Raw genomic sequence first — 12714 nt, forward strand, 5'->3', positions numbered from 1 at the left:
TTGTCCTTTAGTCTACTTTGGCCCAGAGTGGTAATACTTGTTAGGGCACCTGGTGTTACCAGATCAGGCTCCCTGGAGATACTGGCATACTTATCAAAAATGCACCAAACATTGATGTTATTGTTTTTTTGTTTTTTTTTTCCATTTGCAAAAAAACTCAATCATATTCTGAAAAGTCAAAAACAAAAACAATTTTCTTTCTATAAAACAATCAAACCAAACATCATGGCTAAATATTTGGAGATGTAAAATGCTTGAAGCATTTTACATCTTCAAATTACTGGAGTTGTCATTAAATCATCCAAAAACTGTTGATATGCCATTACCCCCCCCCCCCCCCAAATTTCCAAACACCAATAGCACTCTTTCCGAGAGCTTAGAAGTTAAACTTTTGTGTGTAACATTCACAGGCAAGATAAATTTTAGTATATGCATAGAAAATACTGCCAAGTCTGCAAAGAAGGTGGGCTCCCTCTATTATGCTAGAAAACTACTCACACCTGACAGTATCCTGTACCTCTACATGGCCACCATTCACTCATGCATGGAGTATTGCCGCCACATCCGAGTTGCTACACTAACCACTAGCATCTCTTTCTTGGACCGAGTACAAAGAAGAGTCTCTAACCTAATAAGTCCAACACTGTCTACCAAGCTCCTGCCCCTGTCCTATCACTGCAGAATTGCTTCCCTGTGCTTATTTTACAAGTGCTTCTACGGAACATGCTCTGATCAACTTACTGTACTTGTATGTGATCAATCCGACTAGCAACAAATTTCCAGGCTTTCATTATAAAGATTTCTGGATGTCGGAAAAATTTCTAATCTAATAACTTCTTTCCTGGGACTGCTTGCCTTTTCCCGACTTTATCGATATGTAGAAATTTAAGTGTAATGTGAACAAATAACTTCACAATTCTTCACCTATAAGTCTGGCCCCAATCACAGTAGCCACTTATGTCTCGTTTGAGGTGAATGAAAAGAGTTTAATATGAAGTATTAAAATCTATATTAAAATATATAAATGTATCTCTATTTATCTCTCTCTCATATATATATATATATATATAGATATATATATATAATGGAAATAGTATTCCTACTAGATATAGAGATAAAAAAGGAACAAACCAAGTAATGTATTCATCAATGTTTTGTTTTTATTAAGAGGTCTTACAATAAAGACGAAACATTGAACACATAACTTGGTTTGCTCCTCTCTCTCTCTCTCTCTCTCTCTCTCTATATATATATATATATATATATATATATATATATATATATATATATATATATATATATGTGTGTGTGTGTTTACATAATTCTTTCAATCCATACACGAAAAAGTTCTTGATAAAAATTGAAGAAATAAAAAAGGTCTGACCAAACGGAAGCTCTCTGTTGTCTTTAATGTTTGTTTAAATATATATATATATATATATATATATATATATATATATATATCCTTTTATAATAAAATGACTAAAGAAATACTCCTCTGGACCAAAGTATCGTAGGTTTTCAACAACAGATGCCACATACAAATCCAATAAATACATCTAGCCTTATATAGCTTTTGCACACCATTATAGACAAATTCATACGTGATAATAAAATGCTAAATTGCATCCGATGAGCAATACCATCACAATCGCAACATCTTTAGAGGAAGAAGTCCCTATTTTTCTCTCTAAATATTTAGTCCTACCATCACTACCAGTTGTCACCGGGACCAATTCTACATATTCCACAGATACTGTGATTACACCTATCGTAACTGGCTCATTGATACGTAGGCATAACATAATCTTTCCAATATCTGATTCATAAATAATAAATTCTCCCTCTCCAAATTCTGCTTAGCTGTGCTCTGATAATTCCTATATTCCAGAAGCTAGTTATTTGCTTTATAAACGAACACTATTCTTTGGACTTTGGAATTCCCTTCCTGCTGTCTGCTTTCCTGGGTGTACTGATATGCAAAAGTTTAAATGTTACATAAATAAATATCTTGTTAATCTTTCCTACACATAGCCCCAAATAGTGGCCCCTTGCATCCAAGTGGCGATATGCTTTGTTATGGGTGAACATGAGTAAAAAAAAAAAAAAAAACCCCAAAAAAAACGGCCTTGCTCACAGCTATGCAAGTATACCAATATCCCATTCAGAGTTTAAATGACACAAAGAGCATTATGTTGTTATTAAAACTCTATGAAAAATAATTGTTAGTCATTACTAGACTGGATAAAGGATCAGAGGTTAGGTACTAAGTCATGATGATTATGTCAAAAAATGTCTGTCATACTGAATGACACGGAGAAATTTGTAAAATTGGGTCTGGTCTCAACTCCTGATTCCACAAGCTCTTAAGAAACCGAATTCTAAAAAAAAATGAGTCAAGTGGATTAAAAGTGGTGTACTTCCTTCTAGCATAGCTAATGAGATTAGACCCTCAGGATCGATCCATCCTAGGTTATATGATTCACACAAAGGTATCCCTTTAAGGCGCATTTTATCTATAGTAGCGTCAACACAGCATAAGGTTGCAAAATGGATCTTAAATATTTTACAACCTGTATTAGAACATTACAGTAAATATTTCCTTTAAGATTCATTTTATCAAATCTGTTGCCAGGGACGCTGGGGAAATGGTGGGATCCTTCTACTGCTCCAGAAGATATCTCACTACTAATGCAATTCTCTATCTGTATAAAAGTCAAGTACGTCCAAGGATGGAGTACTGCTGCCACATCTGGGCAGGAGCTGCTAAAGACAGTCTATCCTGCCTTGACAGAGTACAAAATAGACTTCGTGGTTTAGTGGGGGATGCCCTTTTCTCTTCCCTGCAACCTTTCTCCCACAGAAAAGACGTTGCGAGCCTGTCTTTGTTTTATCGTTATTTCCATGGCAGGTGCTCGTCTGAGTTCCAATCTCTCGTCCCCCCTCGCCAATCTTTCACGAGAAACACCCGTCTGGCTGAAACTACTGTCAATGATTTTCCCCACTCTTTATCTGTGCCTAAATCCAAACGTAGATTCCATGAGCAAAGCTTCTTTCTTAGAACTGCACGCCAGTGGAACTCTCTGCCGCTTGCCTGTTTCCCACCTGACTACAACTTGGATGTCTTCAAGTCCAACATAAACACGCTCCTGACAAACCGCCCCCTTAAGTAAAACACTCTATCAAAACCCCCAATACTAATGATTACTACAATACTATCTCATTGATTACTGTACACGCAATAACCCTTATCCCTGAGTGGCCTTCGGGCCTTGATAAGTGGTGACCTCCATGTAAAAAAAAAAAGGTCTAAAGTTGTTAATAAATTTGTGTTCTTATGGCACTAGCAACCTGTTTACTTGTGTCCAGAGTTAAAAGACTATAGATATCTGTACAGATTTTTTTTTTATATCGGAGCCAGATATTGCCTCCTCCCATTTCTGAAAGTATATTTGTTGAAATGATGAAATTTGCCACTACATCTGTTAAATTCAGTTTCAATGATGTAATGTATTGGCAGATAGAAAGTGTATCCGTGGGCTCAGTCCTGGGATTGATAATGGCAAATATTTTTGTGGGTTTCCATGAATAACCATTACTTTCTGGACCCATGAAACCATTAGTCTATTTTCGATATTTGGACAATACATTTTGTCTCTTCAATAACCAAACAGAGGCAAATAATTTTTTCTCCCTACTCAATAAAATGCATCCCACGTTAAAGTACACTTATGAAGGAGAGTGTAACTCCCCTTTAATATATTGGTAACAAAAACACCATCTAGTTACCTTATACAGTAAATCCACATTTACGGAAGGCTGGGATTCATTTTGCCCCAAAAAATGTAAGATCAATTTAATTTGGACCCTAACACATTGTGCCCTGATGCTTTGTTCAAAATCAAAATTGGATGAGGAATTTAAAATAATTACTGATACCCTATCCAAGAATGGGTACCCTCTTGATATGATTGGGTCAGTTAGGCAAAGAAAAATAACTAAGTTTTTTTAAACTAAAATTCAAACGGTTGCTAAATGTTCAATATATCTTCGTTTACTGTGGTTGGGAACAGTAAATGAGAAATTTGCTAACCAAATCAGCTGAATGGTTAAAAAATGTCATTTTGCTTCAAATGTGCGTGTTGTGTTCTCTACAAAAATCTTAATGCCATCCTCTCGAAAAGATCTTCTACCTTCCACATCATCATGGCCCTGTCAGTGGGGCATTAGAATACGCCGACTGCCTCCCCTGCAGAGGGTAAAAGTCCCTCAATGGGGGTCCTGGATATGACCTTAAACTATATCCAGTGGTGAGGCCCCAGCTTGTGGGCTTTGGGGAGTGTGGAGCCACCCTTTAATTACCATTGCTCCCAGGTCCACTCTGACCCGGAGTGGTAGTACTTGTTAGGGTCCCAACTATGGGTTAAATAGAAACCGACGTGAAAACAACAAATATATTCTATTAAAAAAATTTTTCTTAAATCTTTGGATTCGGCATTAAATAACCCAAAAAAGGTTGATATGCCCTAAAACAAAAACAATCAACCAATCCACATCATCATAATAATGTAATTTAGAATAATAAGTGTAGTTGCGGTGTCAACTATGTGGTTTGAACAACATTAAAATTGGGTGGGAAAGTCCAACAGCACGTACCTAGCAAAATCAAAAATGGAACATACCGAGCAACAAACTTACTTTCCAATACATACGGTTCTTCAATAACTGACCATCTCATTAAAAACCTGTCATATGCAGCGAACTTCAACACAAATTCTTTTTTCAATTCTGAGTCGTGCTCACTCTGTATTCCATCTAAAGATCTTGCAGACTATTCACGTTTGGTTGAGGAGGCCTTCTCTCTGTAAACAGAATGTCTTCGGTTTGAGCAGATTAACATCTACGATCTTCAAAAATATAACGTTGCTTTATTTTAATCACTTCCCTGTTTTTTTTTTTTTTTTTTTTTTTTTTTTTTTTTCACCCATGAATGGAATGCAATGTAACTTTATTTTAATAATGTACATATTTTTGATTTTTTTTTTCCTTTTTAAATCCCTCAATACAGCTTTAAGAAAGCGAAAGCGAAACCGGTCAACTGACCCCCCCCCCCCCCTTATTTTTCTTTTCTCTTCTTCCCCCACTTAAAAAAAGAAAAAAAAAAGAAAAGTTTTTACGTATTTTACTTTTAATTATGAATAATAAATCTTCCCTTCATGATTGCAAGATATATAATTACTTGATTAATTTATATGATGTTTGGAATATGACATCTTTTGTTTCATGCCAAGGATTTTTCTGTATTGTTTTTTAATTAACTGGGATTCTAAGTAAGCACCCAATATTATTGCTAATGAGATATGCGTCTAAAATTGAGAAAATGTCTACATTATATGAATAAGCTGAAGCAAAACATAATGGCCATCGAATTTGACCTGACGTCATGTTGATCTAACAGCACTTATATTTTAACTCAATGTCATTTCTTATTTAATAGTATTCATTATTAAAAATATAAATTAATATTTAACAAAAACACCACCATAAAACTATTAACTCTTCAATGGATTTTTTTTTTTTTTGCATTCTTCCATGGCCGCGATCTTTATAAATTACCCAATGTCATTATTAAAGACGTAAATTTATTAAATTAAAAAAAAAAATTTTGTTTATGGAACTAAACAAATATTAAATTGAATTTTATTTTTTTAATTCTTTCAATGAGGAAACTGTTGGATGGTGGTGAGGGTGGGTGGTTAATTAAATAATCTTAATTAAATAACTTAATTAAATAACTCTGCATGAAATGAAATTCTGCGGATGAATTTTTGACTTACGATAATAATTTTGTTTTCCAGTCAATGGAAACTTAAACCCTTCTGCCCTTGCCCTTCTTCCCTGCTCGGATCCATCGATGGATGTCAATAAAAATTGTGCTAATATTAATATTGATGAAGTAATACCCATCACTAAACCAGGTGAGAGTTATCTCCCTTTTTATACTAAGACAGGTGAGTAGTCTCCCTTTTATCTTATACCTGCAGAGCAAGTGGGTAATAAACTTTTTATTAGATTTCTGTGTGAACGCTATAAATATATATATCTATAAAAGTGAAAATGTCTGTGTGTCTGTGTACATTTCCCTACCAAATAAGTCTGTCAATTTTCGGTCTAGAGACTCGAGATTTGACATAAGGAGTATTGAGATTTGGCGAAATTTTTTTCATTGATTTTCGGACAGAAATTTGGCTGTCAAGAGGTCAAAGTTCAACGATTTGACCTTTGATAACTCTACCAAACTCCTCCACCAATTTTGGGTTGAAGCACTTGAAATTTTAAATGTAGGTTACTTGGACATGGATCAAACTTTTTAATTTGATTTGAGTCCCAAAAATAAATGTTAAGGGGTCAAAACTTGGGTCAAAGTTTAAAAAAATTTGACCTCTGTGGTCTCTACCAAATTACTCAGGCAATTTCTGGTCTAAACATTGGAAATTTTACATAAAAGGTATTCGGAGATATAGGGTAAGTTTTTTAATCGGCTAAGGTTGAAAATTTGAGCTGCCAAGGGGTAAAAGTCCAAAAGATTTAACTTTTGTGGTGGTTAGCAAACTACTCAGCCAATTTTGGGTCTAAACATTTGAAATTTATACATAATGGGTCTTCAGACATGCAGCAAGCATTTTAATCAGTTTTTGGGCGAAAATTTGACTGCCAAAAGGTCAAAGTTGAAAGAGTTCACCTTTGCAGATTCTACCAAATTCCTCTGCCAAGTTTGGGTCTAAAGACTTGAAATTTTAGATCTAGGTAACTTGGACAGGGGTAAAACTTAGTATTTTGATTTGAGACCAAAATAATAAATGTTAAGGAGTCAAAATTGGGGTTAAAGTTTAAAAAAATTTTCCTCTGTGATCTCTACAAAATTACTCAGACAAATTTTGGTGTAAACATTTGAAATCTTACATAAAGTGTATTCACACGTAGGACAAGTTATGAACAGTACATAGGGCCTGAGCAAAGCCGGGCTGAACTGCTAGTATATCATAAAATAAAACAACAAAAACGAGTTGCATATTATAGTAAAAACAATTGGCTACACATTTAAATATTGTAAAAAGGAGAAATATTTTTCAACAAACCAATAAAAGAAACACTACTTATTTTAAAAATTTAAATTGCAGAAAAATATTTGATGTATGTACTCCTCACGTAACGTAGATGTCATATTCCAAAAATCATGTAAATTGATCAAGTATTTTTTTTTTGTATAGAAAATGATTTTTTAATGATTTTTATAGTAAATTGTAGCTATTACACAGCTCATTTTGATCTCAATAGTTTGAATTGAATTGCCTCCTTATTTATAAAACATGGCCATTCAAAAAATATCCTCGTTTGGTAATAAAATTTGATTTTTTTAAAATTCTTTTTTAACTAAAAAAAAAACAAAAAAAAAAACTTGATAAGTTCACATGATTTTGGGAATATGACATTTTCGTTCGGTGATGAATATATACAGCATAAAATGTTTTTATTTTTTGATTTTTCTGTACTTTTGTTTTGAAAATAAGCTTAACTCCAAATAAGCAATAAAAAGACTGTTCAAGACTTGGTGCTAATCTGCTTAAAGCCGATTCTCACAATATATTAAGAAAAGAAATTATCGCAGTATGCTCTTGTATCAAATTGTAATTGCAATAAAATTTGACGCATAACAGTTTGAACAACATACTTGCTCTCCATCTAAAATAGGCATTACCTAAAATAACTTGTGGGAGAAAATACACACATACTTTACTGTTCATACCCACATAAACAGAAAAAGTTGAATATCGAGTGTAGTAGCAAGTCCTGGGAACATATATCAGAAAGAACAGTTGGAAATAAGTCATTCACCATCCACTCAACTATTATTAATCAAGAAAGAGAACAAACTAACTTTAGTTGAAGTTAGTGTCCCCTATGATGCATGTTTAAACAAAGCTAAGATGGAAAAGATAGCAAAATACCAAGGTTTTATCTATATGAAAAGAAATTGGAATCTTAGAAAGATCTCATAATTTCAGTAATTATAGGAGAGTCAGGACTCCTGGAAAAGAATTTTAAAAACTTTTTTTTTTTTTACAAGGTAGTCACCACTTATCAAAGCCCGGAAGTCACTCGGGGATAAGGGTTAGTGCGTGTACAGTATGTTAGTATTGGAGATTTGATAAACTGTCTTACTTAAGGGGGCGGTTCATCAGGAATTTTTTTATGTTGGACTTGAAGACATCCAAGTTGTAGTCAGGTGGGAAACAGGCAAACGGAAGAGAGTTCCACAGGCGTGCAATTCTAAGAAAGAAGCTTTGTTCATGGAATCTACGTTTTGGTTTTGGCACAGATAAAGGGTGGGGAAAATTTTTGACAGTGGTTTCAGCTAGACGGGTGTTTATCGTAAAAGATTGGAGAGTGGGGGGACCAGAGATTGGAGCTCAGACGAGCACGTGCCGTGGAAGTAACGATAAAACAAAGACAGGCTTGCAACGTCTCTCCTGTGGGAAGAGAAAAGGGCATCTCCCACTAAGCCACAAAGCCTATTTTGTACTCTGTCAAGGCAGGATAGGCTGTTTTTAGCAGCTTCTGCCCAGATGTGGCAGCAGTACTCCATCCTTGGATGTACTTGGCTAATATACCTGGTGAACCAAGTGCAAGAGAGAAAAAAGCGATTGCACAAAAAGTGATCATTAGAATCTTAAAACAATCTCTGTACAGGCAGTATCCATTGTCTTTTGAGACTGAACGGAGGTTTCCAGATTATTATACTAACTCTGAGTAAATCAATTTCTGTTTCTAAGGTTTTAATGACATTAATATCAGTGAAAATATTTTACTTAAACTCATTTTTTTAATCAGTTTTTATAGAATAGATCTTTTGGTGATCGTCCAGAATTCCCCCATAAAAAAAAAAATACAGAATAATTTATGTATGGAATGACAAGCTCATGTTCCAAAAATCATGTAAATTGATCAAGTAGTTTTATTTTTATAAAGAAAATCATTTTTTTTTAAATTTTAAGCACTTAATGGAAAATTATTACAAAGTTGATCTTGCGAGTTTTAATTGTTGAGTTATCTAATTTTGTTTCTTCAAAATGTCGATGTGAGGCAGTTCTTACTTGTTTACACAGAATTTGATTTCCTTATTTAAAAATAAAACTACTTGATTTCCTTATTAAAAACAAAAAAAAACTACTTGATTACATGATTAACAATAAATAAAAAATTAACAATAAATTAAAAATAAAACTACTTGATTACATGATTTTTTAAATATAAAATTTTCGTTCTGTCACTGGTATATACATTATCAAATTTGTTTTATTTTTATTTTTTTTAAATATGAAAAATTCTGGACAAGAACCAATTTTTTTTTCCTGAAGAGAAAAAAAAAATCAACATTTTTAAAATATTTCTAAGACAAATGATTGTACGTATGGTCTCCCATAGTTAAATAATGATTGAGAATGCTTTGTTTGAATGAATCTTTCTTTACAAAGTTGTTTTTTTTTTTTTTTTTTACTTAGGTGTAAATGCCGCAGGTAGTGATGATGATGATGATCATTCAACTGATGATGATGATGATGATGATTCAGCAAAGGAAGATGGTGGAATTGAAATGGTGGAAGAAGCAAATGGAGGTTTTGAAGACGACCGAGTGAATGGGTGTCCAGAGTTAAAAACCTCAGCCGTTTCTTCTACTTGTGCCCCTCGTGTTTCTCAAGTGACCAGTGATACGGACAGTGACGTGGAATATTGTGATACCATCGATGATCTACACAAGGCACAAGGGGTTAGTATTGGCTTTATACATTTACTAGACACTAAAAAGAGAATAGAAAGTAGACCTTAGGTTTAATTTTGTCAGCGTCATAACTCCTGCTCCCCTTATTTTGTCCTTTAGTCCTTGCATTCTGTGAGCATTTATTTTTATTTTTTTTCTGATAAAGGAGAAGAATTACTTGTAACATTATTTGATTTTCTAATATTTTAAAATTAACTTTATGAAATAAGGTTTTCAAAGATGTGACCAAACTATTATTGCCTTGAAAATATAGCAAATGTCTTGAAAAGGCCTTGAAAATCGTCCTTTTTATATTCATTAAAAATTTGTGGCTGAGTATTAAAAAATAAAATCGAAATATATACTATTTAAATATTTTTTAATATTAATTAAAATACTATTAAAATATAATAAGTACATTCTTCTGAAATTGCATCATATTTTTTCCGGTATTATTGATACAGAGTTACGTCCCTTTATCATAAAACTATCTGATGTTATCCATATACTTTATGGATGTAGCCGAAGTGAAAATCAAAATACTATTAAAATATTTTTTAATATTAATAAGAATATTAATTTTTTGGTTTATTATATTCTTTATATGTCAAATTTTGTTTATAAAACTTGAATTTTGTCTTGGGAAGGCCTTGAAAATGGACTTTGAAAAAATCTGTATGAACCCGGTATTAGAGTAGAAAGCTCTTCGGCATTTGGATACCTCTACAGTTAAGAGGTGGGATTTTGCTGACTGACAGATCGGTCTGTTTGGTATACCAAAGTTTCAGCAATCCGGATCCACACTATCTATTTTTTACTTGCCAATTTTGTAGCAAGATGCTTTTATTTCTAATTTTAATTTGACTAAAAGGATTTTTGGATTTAGATCTACGTGGATCTATTCATATAACAATTATAGATTTTTGACTTATCATTTATTTGTCAGTCAGTTCATAAATACTATTAAAATATTTTTTGAATATTAATTAAAATATTATGTTTTGGTTTATTATATCATTCTTTATACATCAAATTTTGTTTTAAGAACTTGAATTTTGTCTGGAATTTTAATTTTCAATGATGCGACAGAACTCCTATTTAAAATTCACACCAAATCATTCACATACATGTCGACTTCAGACTTCCAACAACTGGCAACAACATATCCTTTATTTTATTTTTTTTTTTTGCTCCATAAAGAACTGAGCCCTCAAGGTTAATAACATTTGGTTTTCTAATATTAAAAACTAAAAACCAAACACTATCTTTATTTTTTTCCTTGATGGAATCTCCTTTAACTTTCAGATTGTTGAGGACAGTCCCAGCGTCACCAACAGCAGTGACAATGACCAAGTGTTCACATTGTCTCCCATAAAACAGAACAGCAACAACAGCAAGAAGATGTTGACTAAATTACGTAAATCAGCCGGTCAAGCATTGGCGGGAATTACAACCAAACATGTTGTGACTCCAATTAATTCTGCTGTGAGCTGTGAACCAGTTTTTGATGCATCTACCCATCCCTTTGTTTATGTCCCGAACCGCAAGTGCTCAACAGATAGCATGCTTGTCAACGTGCCATCTCGACAGTCGGTCAGTGAAGTGGACCACGAATGTTCTGTGAACGGGATCCTGCAAGATGATCCCAAGTGTTCGTCGCCAGCTGTAACAAGTCCAGATGCCGCAATGGATGTCACAGCTCATGGTGGAGAGGAAGGCGATGAAAAGCATAATCGGAAAATATCTAGAAGGCTCACGAGTAGTGGATATGGGGCAACGTCCAGAAATCTACCCAGGGGTGAGTAATGACTTCATATTTTACAGCCACACATTATTTCTATTGCCGTCAATATCCATTTTTAGTATAAACGTATCGAGGAGAGTAAAAAAAATTGATCTTGTGTTTACTTTTGCCAGCCACGTATAATTTGTTTACATTATTTTGTCCTTTAGTCCTCACGTTCCATGACTGATGTTTCTGAATTTTTGAGATCAGGATTGGTCAGTTGTAAAAGAGATATTCTCCTGATACAACTTCCAACCTTCTTCAGGTGTATCGTGTCGAACTCTGGGAATGTTTCTATCTAACTCTGGGAATGTTTCTATCTAACTCTGAGGAATGTTTCTATCTAACTCTGGGGAATGTTTCTATCTAACTCTGGGGAATGTTTCTATCTAACTCTGGGGAATGTTTCTATCTAACTCTGGGGAATGTTTCTATCTAACTCTGGGGAATGTTTCTATCTAACTCTGGGGAATGTTTCTATCTAACTCTGGGGAATGTTTCTATCTAACTCTGGGGAATGTTTCTATCTAACTCTAGGGGAATGTTTCTATCTAACTCTGGGGAATGTTTCTATCTAACTCTGGGGAATGTTTCTATCTAACTCTGGGGAATGTTTCTATCTAACTCTGGGGAATGTTTCTATCTAACTCTGGGAATGTTTCTATCTAACTCTGGGGAATGTTTCTATCTAACTCTGGGGAATGTTTCTATCTAACTCTGGGGAATGTTTCTATCTAACTCTGGGGAATGTTTCTATCTAACTCTGGGGAATGTTTCTATCTAACTCTGGGGAATGTTTCTATCTAACTCTGGGGAATGTTTCTATCTAACTCTAGGGGAATGTTTCTATCTAACTCTGGGGAATGTTTCTATCTAACTCTGGGGAATGTTTCTATCTAACTCTAGGGGAATGTTTCTATCTAACTCTGGGGAATGTTTCTATCTAACTCTGGGGAATGTTTCTATCTAACTCTGGGGAATGTTTCTATCTAACTCTGGGGAATGTTTCTATCTAACTCTGGGGAATGTTTCTATCTAACTCTGGGGAATGTTTCTATCTAACTCTGGGGAATGTTTCTATCTAACTCTGGGGAATGTTTCTATCTAA

General features: G+C 34.0%; 1 protein-coding gene across 2 annotated transcripts in view; it reads left to right on the forward strand.

Annotated features, from left to right (window-relative positions):
- Positions 1 to 12714, forward strand: part of LOC145259845 (acyl-CoA-binding domain-containing protein 5-like) — a 63585-nt gene that overhangs the window by 37409 nt on the left and 13462 nt on the right. Inside the window, exons 5-7 of one of the 2 annotated variants that reach the window (XM_080117684.1) lie at positions 5859 to 5978; positions 9564 to 9829; positions 11126 to 11618. In XM_080117684.1, coding sequence (XP_079973810.1) covers positions 5859 to 5978; positions 9564 to 9829; positions 11126 to 11618 — 879 coding nt within the window. The remainder of the gene's footprint in view (positions 1 to 5858; positions 5979 to 9563; positions 9830 to 11125; positions 11619 to 12714) is intronic. The other variant, XM_080117685.1, reaches the window with a different exon arrangement.

Source organism: Euprymna scolopes, chromosome 35, assembly GCF_053919585.1.
Source record: "Euprymna scolopes isolate OS-2025 chromosome 35, ASM5391958v1, whole genome shotgun sequence".
In the NCBI taxonomy this organism is placed as follows: Eukaryota; Metazoa; Mollusca; class Cephalopoda; order Sepiida; family Sepiolidae; genus Euprymna; species Euprymna scolopes.